The 13,578-nt window shown below is 42.9% G+C and overlaps 1 protein-coding gene across 2 annotated transcripts in view; it reads left to right on the top strand.

The window, feature by feature from the left end:
• Positions 1-13,203, top strand: part of Mphosph8 (M-phase phosphoprotein 8) — a 34,053-nt gene extending 20,850 nt beyond the window's left edge. Inside the window, exons 8-14 of one of the 2 annotated variants that reach the window (XM_052733122.1) lie at positions 1,855-1,995; positions 2,482-2,568; positions 4,467-4,621; positions 7,709-7,863; positions 11,435-11,562; positions 12,508-12,591; positions 12,920-13,203. In XM_052733122.1, the coding sequence (XP_052589082.1) occupies positions 1,855-1,995; positions 2,482-2,568; positions 4,467-4,621; positions 7,709-7,863; positions 11,435-11,562; positions 12,508-12,591; positions 12,920-12,961 (792 nt within the window). In that variant the 3' untranslated portion in view covers positions 12,962-13,203. The other variant, XM_052733121.1, reaches the window with a different exon arrangement.
• Positions 13,204-13,578: the final 375 nt, after the last annotated feature.

Raw genomic sequence — 13,578 nt, 5'->3', positions numbered from 1 at the left:
CTTTTACCTTCTGAGTGTTGGGGTTATGCATGTGAGTCACCACACTCACTTAGTGAAATTCTTTCCCTGGTCATTTTAAATAGTGCTTTCGATTTTATAGGTAAAGAACTGATCAACATCTGCCTCAAAATTTGCCATTCATTTTATATCAAGAAAACTTGATATAGAATTTATTACAATGGATTTATTTCATTTTTGAAAAGATATATGTGTGTGTGTGTGTGTGTGTGTGTGTGTGTGTGTGTGTGTGTGTGTATGTATAGTTAGTTTTGTTTTTGTTTTTCGAGACAGGGTTTCTCTCTGTAGCTTTTCCTGGATCTTGCTCTGTAGACCGGGCTGTCCTCAACTCACAAAGATCCGCCTGCCTCTGCCTCCTAAGGGCTGGGATTAAAGGTGTGCGCCACCATCGCCCAGCTCTCTATATTTTTATGTATATGATTGTTTTGTCTGCATGTGTGCCTGTACACAAAAGAGGGCATCAGTTCTCCTGGGACTACGGTTATAGTTGTGAGCTGCCATGTGGGTGCTGAGAATTGAAATGAGTCTTCTGTAAGAGCAACAAGTGCTCTTAACCACAGAGCCATCTCTCCAGCCCCTTAGTTTTTCCCCCTTTGGCCCAGGTTGGCCTAAAATTCAATGTGTATGTAGTTCAGATTGGCCACAAACTTGCAGAAATCCTTCTGCCTCCACCTTCCAAGTGCATGAGCCACTATATTTGCTTTTTATACAGGGCGGTTGTAAAATCTAATGGCAATGTTTATTTTAAATTATTTTATTTATTTTTTGAAACAGGATCTCACTGTATATCCCTCACAGGCCTGTACTCAGAGAAGTCTACTTGCCTCTGCCTTGAGTGTTGGGATTAAAGGTGTACCACCATGCCTGACAGCAACATTTATCTTTCTAAAACTCTAGGAGATAGGAAGATGGGCTTAGTGTGTAAAAGGCTGTCATCAAGTGTGAGGACCCGAGTTTGAATCCCCAGAATCCACATAAATCCAGGCTCAGTCACCTGCATTTTTGATCCCAGCAAAATAGGAAGTAGAGACAGGAGAAATCCTGCAGTGTCAGTAGTGCACAAGAGTTGACCTTGCTTTTAACAAGGTGAAAGGCAAGTGCCTAGTTTGGCATCTGATCTCTACCTATGCACAGTCCTTGTGCCCACACGTCATATACACAAATTTTGTAAATTTCAGGGCTGGGGATGTGGCTCAGTCAGAAAAGCACTTGCCACCCAAGCATGAAAGACCTGAGTTTGGATTCCTGGCACAAATAGCAGCGCCTATCTGGGAGGCAGAGATAGGTACATCCCTTGGGCTTGCTACCCAGTCAGTGTAGCTCAATCAGTGAGTTGAATTTGATGAGAAACCTTGTTTCAAAAAAATAGGTGGAGAGGGGCTAGAGAGGTGGCTCAGTGATTAAGAGTATGTTTGCAGAGAGCTGCACTTCAGTTCTCAGCACACCTGCTGGGTGGTGCTCACAATCCCTGGAACTACAGATCAGGGATCTGATGTCTTCTGGACTTACATACACACCCCCCACCCACAGAGATACGCAGATATACTACATGATTAAAAATAATATAAATGAATCTTAATTAAGGTAGCAAGCATTTGATGAAAACAATGGCCTCTATATGCATCTGCACACCTTCCCCACTATGAACACATGTAAAAAAAATCCTAAAGATTATTAGTTTCTGATTAATTATTAAGCTAAGTAGCTAACTAGCCCAAGTGGATGCTTAAGTCAAAGTACTTCAGTGATTTCTCATTGAAACATCTGGACAGCAGAGACTTGCTTCTGAAGTGTTTCTGATTAAGGACTGCATGGTTTCTCATTAACGACTCACAGGACTCTAGCGGGATGACGCTGGTGATGCTGGCTGCAGCAGGGGGGCAAGATGACCTGCTGAGACTCCTTATCACCAAAGGTGCAAAAGTGAATGGGCGCCAGAAAAACGGGACCACAGCCCTCATTCATGCCGCGGAAAAGGTTTGAGATGTGACTGCATGAAGGAACACTGAGAACCTGTTTTTGTAGTGAAATATAATGGGCATATGTTACGTAGCCTTACTTTGTGGTTTCAATGAGTCTGTGACACATGAATTAATTTTTGCTATTAGCAGTACTTTGTAACCAGATTTAAAATGTGACTTACCCAGTTGATAATTTATAATGAGTACAATATCTAGTTACCCTGACAGTATTTATTCAATCTTAAGTGATTTAGAAGACTCACATGTAGAATTCTCACATGGAAGCCAGGGGGTAGACTTCCATGGCACTTGGTAACACATCAGTGAGGGGACCAGGCTCAGCAAGTGGGCACCTGTAGCCCTACAGTGAAGAGTCAGGGAGACAGTGACCAGTCACCTGCATGGAACCTGCTGAGTTTTTTCCTGATTTCAGAACATCTAAAAGATAGGGCTGTCTTTTAAGGAATTCTTGGAATTAAATTTGTTTCTTGTTTTTTAATAGAATTTTTTAACCACTGTGGCTATCCTTTTGGAAGCTGGAGCTTTTGTAAATGTCCAGCAAAGCAATGGTGAGACTGCACTCATGAAAGTAAGTCTTCAGTTTCACACTGGGTATTGATGTTGGTACTGCAGACTGGGAAATCATAGGAACAAGGAAGTCCCTGGAATTCAGCAGCTCCCGTGGAGTAGACGTGGATCAGCAGAGCAGTATTGTGGGGTCAGCAGATGTACTAGAATAAGCTCAGTCTAAGGGACCCAGCAAGAGTCATGGGGTGGAAGTGGTAGGCACTGAGTCAGGAGAGATGGAAGGGGCTGCTGGTGTTAAGTGACTGAGAACTCTCTGCTAGAAGCAGAAGGTACTGGAAAGAGGCAGAGATCCAGGGCTGCAAAGAGTGTAATTTATTAGAGATTTATAGATAGGTGTCTTGGGTGGATTCTCATTCCCCAAGACCAAGAAAGAGTTTGTGTGCTAAGCTAGATGGAGATAGGCTTTTCCTAGAAGCAATTAGTATGTCAAATGCCAGTTAAGATACTGACATCAGAGGTCCATACATATTCAGCTGAATATAGCAGGAATTGGATAGTTGTGCCAAAGGTACTCCAAAGATGCCATGACTATACAACCAGGAATCCTGTAGTCACATGAAAGGGTGCTCAGCATCCATCTTCACAGGTTTAGAGGCCTGGGAATAGCAAAGGAATATATGATGTACTCTCATTACTTTGTATTTGGCGAATCTACCTCCTTTGGAATTGTGGCTTGCAGACATGTTTTGAGTTGAAGATTGTTGAATCTTCCTGCTGCTCCCAGCCTCCCTGCTTGTACTCTTGTTTGAGTGGTAGGTTGCATGTACCTCACTGGCCTCAGACCAGAGTGGTTCCTTCCTCTGCAGTAGTTCCAGGTTTCTGGTTCTTAGTGCTGCTAGGACTCAGCAGATCCAGGTGTCCATAAGTGACTCTGTCTTCTCTCTTCCCTGAGGTAAAGCCTTGCATAAGCTGTGATCTAAGCAGGGATTTGTCTGTATTTGTCAAGTATGAGCAGTGAGGTGGATTGCAGTACAACCCCAGGCTTGTCCTGAACCCTGTCTTCTAATAACCTGGGTTCTTTCTTTCTCCTGGGCCTCCAGTCAGACCCTTAAGGCCTTGGTCATTGCTTTGTGAGGCCCTCCTATGCCTGATTTGAGTTTGTGTAAACAGTCCTTTTATTCAGGAGTCGTAAGTCTGTTTGTGTGTCTGTTATTACCACATATGTAGACCAGAGGTAGCACTTCAGAGCACTATCTTACTGAGAAACTACTAGACAGCAGACAGTTGCACCTCAGTAGAAGAAAGAGCCCAGGAAGGCGAGTGCAGTATTTTCTACAAGACCATACAGGATTGTGAGTACTCCTGAGGGCACTTGGGAGACAGAGAAAGAAATACCAAGATTAAGGGTAGGTTAGTTCGGGAAGGAGGGTAGATTCAGGAAAAGACAGCCCTTTCAAACTTGGAGGGGGATGTCCCTGTAGTAAGTGAAGTAATATTAATCTGTACCTAAATAGTAACAGGGATCAAGTGAGCGGTTCTCCAGCATTTTAGGGGGTTGTATTTGCAGAACTTGGTAACAGGTAATAGCTGATTTTGCTGAGTTAGGGAGCTCTGGCAGCCAAAGGCCAAGCAGGAGCTGAGTGTCCCTCTGTGAGAGGGCACCACTGAAAGGTAAAACAGGGTGCTGGGAAAGATGGGGTGGGGCTGTAGATGAAAGTCTAGAGCCCAGTGAAGTGTCAGGGCATTTATCCTGGAGGCTACTACTCCTCACCGAAGCCTCTAGTATACTTCTTCAATGCTGCCCTGTTGCTAATGTTGGGTAAGACCTGGCACTGGGTGTCTTCCCTTCTCTGTATTATGAAAAAGAGCTGCCAGACCTATGTGGGGAAAACTACCCACACCAACTGAAGTTATGAGGATTTACAATGAAGAAATTGCCACTCCTCTTTTCTGACCTAGGCATGTAAAAGAGGAAATTCGGACATTGTACGCCTTGTGATTGAATGTGGAGCTGACTGCAATATTTTGTCAAAGCACCAAAATAGTGCATTGTACTTTGCAAAACAGTGTAACAATGTGCTTGTGTACGAACTGCTGAAGAGCCATTTGGAAACGTAAGTGTCAGGTGAATGTGCCATGGTTAAGTCAGAGTGAGATAATGACTGTTTATTTAAGCCATCTTATTTGGAATAGTTTGCCTAGGAAAATGTTCAAAAAAGATTCAAAATGTTCAAAAAATCCTGTTGGGTTTCTCTCCTCAGTAGATCATGCATTTAGCAATTGGCATATTTATTAGGTGCATATTCGTACAGGCTACTAAAATCTTAGAAAACCCTGGGAACATCTCCTTAAAATGTTAAATCTAGCCGGGCGGTGGTGGCGCATGCCTTTAATCCCAGCACTCGGGAGGCAGAGGCAGGCGGATCTCTGTGAGTTCGAGGCCAGCCTGGGCTACCAAGTGAGTTCCAGGAAAGGCGCAAAGCTACACAGAGAAACCCTGTCTCGAAAAACCAAAAAAAAAAAAAAAAAAAAATGTTAAATGTAGGACTAGAGATGTAGCTTAGTAAAGTGCTTACCTAATGTGTGCAGAGCCCTGGGTTTAATCCTCAGCACTTCTTAAAACCAAGCATGGTGGCATGTGCTATAATAGCATTTAGGAGGCTTGGCTCCTTGGCTACATAGCTAGTTCATGGCTGGCCTAGACTGTAAAGACTCTTTCTCAAAAAAGTTACGTCCACTCTTAATTTGGCTAACATTTTGTGTGTGTGTGTGTGTGTGTGTGTGTGTGTGTGTGTGTGTGTGTGCGTGCGCGCGTGTGTGCGTGTATGCACGTGGAGACCAGAGGTTGACATCTGTGTCTTCCTCAATGGCTCTCTATTCCAGTGCATTATTTTTCAAGTGCATTTTGAACCATATTAGAAGTTTACCTTTCTCACTGAAGAATTCTTTTGATGGACTGGGGTGTGGTTCTGTGGTAGAGCTTTTGCCTAGCATGTGCTAAAGCCTATGATTCCATCCCCAGTACCACATAAACACAAAATTTTTTGACAACACCTGCCAAAAAACGCTGCTAGAGAAGATGGGGTCCTTATTATTCCTACAGGTTCCTGGTGAGACAATCTGGAAGTAGCAATCCCTGGCCTTCTGAGCTTGAAAACCAGACATCATGTATTCTAAACAGAAAGTAAAGTGAATTCTAGGCAAGGGACTAAGTTGCATCTTGCCTGGTGTGTCTATTTGACAGCCTGTCCTTGGCATTCCCATAAAGAATCTCTGGAAGCCAGTTCATCCCTTTTTTTTCTCTGAACACATGGGTAACTGCAGAGCGCCTGGCAGTGGGGTGCCCAGCCTTCTTCTTTCCTCAGGACTAAGAGGCTCTCATTTCTAATTTTCATTCATGTATTAGCCAAACGCTACGTGAATTTTGTGACACTGTTTCAAAGGCCAGTATTATGGAGAAGACTGAGTAAAAGTTGCCCTTGTGCAAACTACTGTTCCAACAAGAGGAGATGGATGAAAAGGAAATTTAAAGGCCACCTCATGAGAGGGAAGTCAACTGAGGCCACAGTTGTAATTCCTTTTCACAAAGGTAGTGCTGGGTTGTGTGGTTCACAGCTACTCAGGCAGCTAAAGCATAAGGATTCCAAGTCCAAGTTCTACTTGGGCTACAGAAAGAGGTCAAGACCAGTCTGAGTAGCGTAGTAAAATTCTATCTCAATGTAAAAAGTGAAGAGAGCCGGGCGGTGGTGGCACACGCCTTTAATCCCAGCACTCGGGAGGCAGAGCCAGGCGGATCTCTGTGAGTTCGAGGCCAGCCTGGACTACCAAGTGAGTTCCAGGAAAGGCGCAAAGCTACACAGAGAAACCCTGTCTCGAAAAACCAAAAAAAAAAAAAAAAAAAAAAGTGAAGAGGCTGGAGAGATGGGGAGCACAGTGGAAAGAATGCTTGATATGCACCCACATGAACAAGGTGGGTGACCATGGTCTTTCTTATTCACACCTGTTAGCACAGCACTGGAACAGTGGAGACAGGAGTCTGCTGGGGGTGTCTGGCTACCAGCCTAACTGGATAGTGGATCCCAGATTCAGAGAGAGACCTGCTTCAAAGGAATAGGGCAGAGTGTGATAGAGATGGCACACAGTGCTGTCCTCTGGCCTACACCCAACATAGAATCAGAAAAGCAGTTTCTAAAAGGGGAAGTCAGGGCTAGCGATATAGCTTAGTGGTAGAGCACTTGTCTTAGCCATGTGCAAGGGCCTAGGTACTGCAAAAAGTAAAATTAAAAAGTTATACAGTAGCGCTGAGTGGTGGCAGCAGCATACATCTTTAATCCCAACACTCAGGAGGCAGAGGAAGGCAGATCTCTGAGTTCAAGGCCAGCCTAGTCTACAGAGTGAGTTCCAGACCAGCCAAGGCTACACAGAGAAACCCTGTCTCAGGGAAGAAAAAAAAAAAAGTTAAAAAGCAAAGTTAGTGGGAAGGCTTTATGGGCATGAATACATCTTTTTGTGGTTTTTTTTTTTTTTTTTTTTTTTTTTTTTTTTTTTTTTTTTTGGTTTTTCGAGACACGGTTTCTCTGTGTAGCTTTGTGCCTTTCCTGGAACTCACTTGGTAGTCCAGGCTGGCCTCGAACTCACAGAGATCCACCTGGCTCTGCCTCCCGAGTGCTGGGATTAAAGGCATGCGCCACCACCGCCTGGCCTGTGGTTTTCTTTTACAGTGGGGGAAGAGAAGGCAGGGTCTCATGTATTCCAGTCTAGCCTCAGACTCACTGTAGCTGAGGCTGGCCTTGACCTTCTAATCTTCTTGACTTCCTCCTAAGTACCGGGATTATAGATGCATGCCATCACACCTGATTTATGTGGGGCTAGTGATCAAACTCTGGGTTTCATGCATGCAAAGCAAGCACCCTACCAACAGAGCTACATCCCCAACCCCTAATGTATATATTTTAAACTTTAATTGTACAGTAGGATACAGTATTATATTGATACAGTACACAATGTGTAATGACCAAATTTTTAATTTGTTGATATTTATGTGGTACAGTGTAATAATTCAGGACATGTACATTAAAAAATAGGGTCTCTCTCTAGCCCAGGCTGGCCTCAAACTCGGTGTATATCAGCATACTGAGTTCTGAGGTATCATTCACCATACCTAACTATTATATTAGCAGTCTTCTGTCTTCTCTCACTAGACTTTCAAGAGTTGCAGAAGAAACAATAAGGGATTATTTTGAATCTCGCCTTGCTCTTTTGGAACCTGTTTTCCCAATAGCCTGTCATCGGCTCTGCGAGGGACCAGACTTCTCAACAGATTTCAATTACAAGCCCCCTCAGAACATACCAGAAGGTAAGTATATGCTCTCTTTCAAACGTGAGTGTGTGAAGCTCTAGTCTGTAAAGATGAGTTTATTCCGAAGTAAAACCTTTACTTTGAAGGAACTCTAGCAGAAACCACTGTGTGATAGCTGGCAGAGCTGCTCTGGCAGGAGGCCTCCCCATGCCACTTTACCTGCCACTGTGAGTCCTTGAAAACCTTAGGAGTTGGTTCTTGATAATTAGAGTTGTTTACTAAGTTTTACCTTTTTCCTCCTAAATTTTATTGTATCTACTGGGTTCCCCCTTGTTTGGTTTTTTCTTTCAGTTTTTGTTTTTGTTGTTTTTGAGACAGGGTCTCACTATGTACTTCGGCTGGCCTGGAACTTACTATGTAGTCAAGCTAGCCTTGAACTTGAGATCCACCTGGCTCAGCTTCCCTGTGTGCTGGGATTAAAGATATGCTCTACCATGCCTGGCTTGGGTTGTGCTTGTTTGTTTTTTAATAGTATTGTTCCAGTACTCCTGTCTCGGCCTTCTGAGGCTGTCCCCCCTCCCATTAGAATGAATGACAGAGCTATAAACAGTTCTGATGCCTGGGGGGTCGTCATACTCCTCAGTAGTGGAGCTGCTAGGAAGCTGCCCTTGCCTAAGTGAGTAGCCTAGCTGTGCTCATGCAGCAACCTTAATTAAATGTAGTGGGCCATCAAAAACAAAAGTAGTCCGGCAATAGTGGCTCATACCTTTAATCCCAGCATGCAGAGGCAGGCGGATCTCTGTGAGTTCGAGACCAGCCTGATCTACAGCACAAGTTCCAGGACAGCCAGGGGTTTTACATAAAGAAACCCTGTCTCAAAATAACCAAACAAACAAAAACAGAACTAGGAGAGGGACCTATGGGGAAGAAGTGGTTTGGTGGGTGTGGGGGAAGGGAATAAGAGCGTAATGATGACTATGATCGGGGTATATTAGATGCATAGATGAAGTTGTGAAAGAATAAATAAAGCAGAAGGGCTGACCTGAGTCCAGTCACCAGAACCCACGTGGTACAAGAGACCTTTTCCTGAGGACTGTCCTCTTGTCTTCCCATTTGTACCATGGCACATTCAAGGAGGGCAGATAACATTATCTCTCCCTTTAAGTGGAAAATAGGGCCCTGGCTATTGTGTTAAACATCTTTTTCCTCTATTTACTTAGGACTGGTGAGGTAATTCAGTAGGTAAGGCTTAGGACTGGTGAGGTAATTCAGTAGGTAAGGCTTAGGACTGGTGAGGTAATTCAGTAGGTAAGGCTTAGGACTGGTGAGGTAATTCAGTAGGTAAGGCTTCTGCCACCAAGCCTGATGACCTGAGTTTGATCCCTAAAACCCACGTAGAGAGAGAACTAGCTCCCAAAAGTTGTCCTCTGGCCTCCAAACACTGTGTATGCACGTAGAATAAAAAGTTTTGTTTTTTAATTTTTTAGAAAAGCATTGCTGTAACGTACATCATAATGTGGTATTTATGAGATTACTGTTACTGATAATGCATTTGGAGATTTCTAGGAACTAAAATAGATATTTTTTGTACATATAATAAATGCCAATATAAAGACAAAAATTATTTAATGTGTATTCCTAATCCAGGTGTGGTTATCCACACCTATCATCCTAGCACTTAGAACACTTTCAGATTACACATTTGTGTGCCCATGTGTGCATTCATGCCATGGTACATAGGTAGAGGTCAGAGGATAACTTTGCAGGAGTTGGTTTTCTCCTTCACCATGTGGAGCCCAGGGTGGACCTCATGGTCAGGGTTGGTCAGTAAGTGCCCTTTAACTGGAGAGCCATTGTTCTGTCACACACACACACACACACACCATGTTAAACATTTTTTGTTTTTTCATTACATTTGTGTGGGTGTGCTAGTGCCAGGGTGTATGTGCAAGTGAGAACAGTTTTGGGGAATCAGTTCTCTCCTCCTACAGTGTGGGTTCTCTGAGAGTCCAACTTACATGGTCAGGCTTGGCAGCAGGTGCCTTTACTCACTGAGCCATCTCATGCAACCTTAGCACTTGTGAGGCTGAGGCAAGAGGACCAATTCCAGCGCAGAGTGTTTGCTTAATATGCAAAAAACCTGAGCTTGGTCCCCAGCATCACATAAACTGTGTCTAGTGGTATATCCACACTCAGGAGGTGGGGTCAAGAGAATCAGAATTTCAAGGTTATCTTTTTGGATAGTAGTGAATTTGAAGCTATCCTGGGCTACTTGAAATCCTGTGTCTCAAAGAAAATTTTTTTTAAGGAAATACAACCTTATTATTTATAGCCAATTGCTGCCTTGCTGACTAATGAATTTGGTTTAGTTTTATATTTTTAGACTTAGGCTTGTCTTAAACTCCCAACAGTTTAACTCCCAACTCGTTCCTCAGTCTCTTAAGTACTGGCCTCAGAGCACATAATATTATGACTGACTCATGATTGTTTTGAATATTATAGGCTGTATGCATTGCAGGGAGGGGGCATTTGGCTTGATTTTACCATGAATTATTAGATATATATAACTGGACCAACCACATTTTGTTTTGCTTTTCCTTACTTGCATGAAGAAGAAATTCTACCATTCTTCTAACATCTTTTTATTCTGTCATCCTGAAATGTAAGGCCCCAATAGGCATAGAATGGCATTTCAGACAAACCCCAGCAGCAGGCTCAAAGTCTCAGCCTGGCCATTCTGTGTCACTCCATGCTTTCTAAGCATATTCAAAGGAGGTAGGGTATAGCTCAGTGGTAGAACACTTGTCTTAGCTTCCACAAGTTCCTTAGTTCAATTCCAAGCACCACCAAAACAAAAAAACTCTTTAATGATATGTAGGCAATGTAGAATTTTATATACCTCTGGAGAGGCTTTGATTCTAAAGAACTGGACTGGTTAGTTATTACAAATGGTCACATGAATGTCTATCTCCTAGACCATCTTGCTGGCTCCCAAGTTTTTTGTTGTTGTTTGTTTGTTTGTTTGTTTGTTTCTAGTTCTGGGGATAAGACTTGAAGTGTGTGCATGTTACACATAGAGATGCTTACCACCAAGCCTGAGGTCTGGGATTGATTCTGGAAGCCCACACGATGGAAGGAGAGAACCAGCCCCTATAAGTAGTCCTCTGACTGCCACACATTGATGTCACATCATAGAAATTTTGTTTTAAAAACAGAGTAACTGAGGCTGGAGAGAGAGCTCAGCAGTTAAAAGTGGTTGCTACTCTTGCAGAGGACCTGGTTCAGCTTCCAGCACCCACATGACAGACACCTGTAACTCCATTTTCAGGAGTTCTTAACCCCCTTTCTGGTGTCTGCAGGCAGCAGGTACTCATACATACATGCAGGCAAAACACTCACACACAAAATGCTACCTTCAGTATAGACAGAAGTCATACATGAAGTCTCTTCCCTGGGGGTTACTCGAGTTTTGTGGTGTGAAAATTATAGGATAAAGTGCAAGTGTTGTGAGTGGGAGCCTTCTCAGAACAAGTGGCAGGAGGATCTACCAGGGACTGTCTCCTGTCAGTAGAGATGACCCTACCCCCCACACTATGATAGTATTAATCTCCTGCTCTCCCTTCTTCAGGCTCTGGTGTCCTGCTCTTTATTTTCCATGCAAACTTCTTGGGTAAAGAAGTCATTGCTCGGCTCTGTGGACCATGCAGTGTACAAGCTGTAGTTTTAAATGATAAATTTCAACTTCCTGTTTTTCTGGTAAGATTTTTCTGTAGTTCATTATTGAAAATTCTGATCAGAAGCCAGATGACTTAAGTTTAAGGTGTTTAAAATGTCTGTAGGTGCTTTGAGAGTCTTTGTGTGGGTGTGCACACCATGCATATACACATCCCACACACAAATACAAAAAAATGTTCATTCCCGTATTAGACAATTCCCATTTATTGTAAAAGAAAATAATCCAAATTTTGTTTTAAAGTATTTAATGTTTACCTATTTATTTACTTTAATGCTACCAATGTCTTAGAACCAACATTGTGACAATAATTTCTTAGCCCTGAGAACTTTTTACATGAGGCCAGAATATGAAGTGGTTGTGTTTATGCTTGTTAATTAGTGTATCCTCTTTTGATATAAAGGAATGCTTTTTGGTATGCTTTGGTTTGATTTGGTTGAAATAAAGCCATCATCAAACCTTCAACTCCTGATACTCTTACGTGATTGCGGAGTATCAGAGTTCTGTGGTCAGTCATATATGTGCACCATCACTCCTAACTTAAAAGAAAATTGTACATTTTGCCACTTTGGAATTCCTTCCTAAGGCTATATTAAGCATGGTTAATTGAGTACAGTCATATTTCTTCTGTGATTGTGCTATATATGTTTTTATTTTTTGAGATGGGGGTATCAGCATGCAGCGCTCATAGGCCTTGAACTTGCATTAATCCTCCCATGTGCTGAGATGTGATCTCCCCCCCAACCCCCCAGATAGGGGTTCTCTGTGTAGTTTTGGTGCCTGTCCCGGATCTCACTCTGTAGAGCCATCCAGCATGAGGCTAGTCTGGGCTACACAGGGAGAGCCTATCCCAAAATTTAGAGAAAGAAAAAACCCTCAGTTCTCTGGTTTCTACTGTAAAAGGTTCTAGGGTTTGTAGATGTCACAGATGTGAGTCTGTCTGACTTTATTTTCTCTTTTCCCTCCAGGATAGTCACTTTGTTTACTCATTCAGCCCTGTGGCCGGCCCCAATAAATTGTTTATAAGGTTGACGGAAGCACCCTTTGCCAAGGTGAAAATCTGTTTCATATTTAGGATTACTGCTCAGGTAGTCAGTGCGCAGGGTACTAATGGGTCTGAGTGTTGACACTGAGGCAGGTGTGCACTGCATCCCTGCTGAGCAGTCCAAATCCTGACTCCATATGAAAGGAAGGTAAAGTCTGAGGGCACCCCTGCTGAGCAGTCCAGATCCTGACTTCATATGAAAGGAAGCTGGGTTTTTAAACCATTCTTAATAGTTAGTGTGTAATACAGCAACTTCTGGGACTGTTTAAAAACTATTAAAAATAGCAGTACCCCAGTGTTGTAGGTGTGCACTAACACTCATTTTTCTTCTTTAGGTTAAGTTGCTAATAGGTGCATACAGAGTGCAGCTGCATTGACCACAGGACTGCAACCGTGTAGTAGTTTGGAATTCTGGTGTACCGGAAATGTTCAGATGTAGTTTTCCCTGTAAACTTGCAATTTAAACCTGTTGCCTGGTAAGGTTCAACAGGGGGCTTCATCATACTCTACATGTGTTTGTGCCATTGTTCAAAATGTTCAATGTTCTGCATAGTTTTATTTCCACAATGTGGAACAGTAAATATGAGAACTATTTAATTAAAAACTTTTGAACTTGAAATTTTCTACTAGTCTTTGTGAGTTGTCTTTGAAGAACAAAACAAAAAACAGATTCAAGCTGGGCCATGATGGCTCCTGGTTGTAAGCCTAGAATCTAGGAGGCCGTGGCATGAGTGCTGTAGGTGCAGGGCCTCCCATGCCTACAACATGAGCTTTTCTAACCAATTCGGGTGTAAACCATTTACTAAGTTGAGTTTGATGCTCTTGAACTCTGCATGTCATCTTTTGAAAAGGTGAGTCAGTTACAGTCCCACCACTTGTGTTCCCAGCACGTGGAAGACAGAATTTATACATGGATTAAAGTATCTGAAAAAAACCTAGCCCATAGCTTTGTGCAGTGAATACACTAATAAATTTACTGGTAAAGTGCATAAGA

This window comes from Peromyscus californicus, unplaced genomic scaffold (genome assembly GCF_007827085.1).
Source record: "Peromyscus californicus insignis strain IS unplaced genomic scaffold, ASM782708v3 Scaffold_12__1_contigs__length_115047231, whole genome shotgun sequence".
Classification (NCBI taxonomy): domain Eukaryota; kingdom Metazoa; phylum Chordata; class Mammalia; order Rodentia; family Cricetidae; genus Peromyscus; species Peromyscus californicus.
The sequence above is the reverse complement of the archived record's forward strand: the minus strand, read 5'-3'. Positions and strand labels throughout refer to the sequence as shown.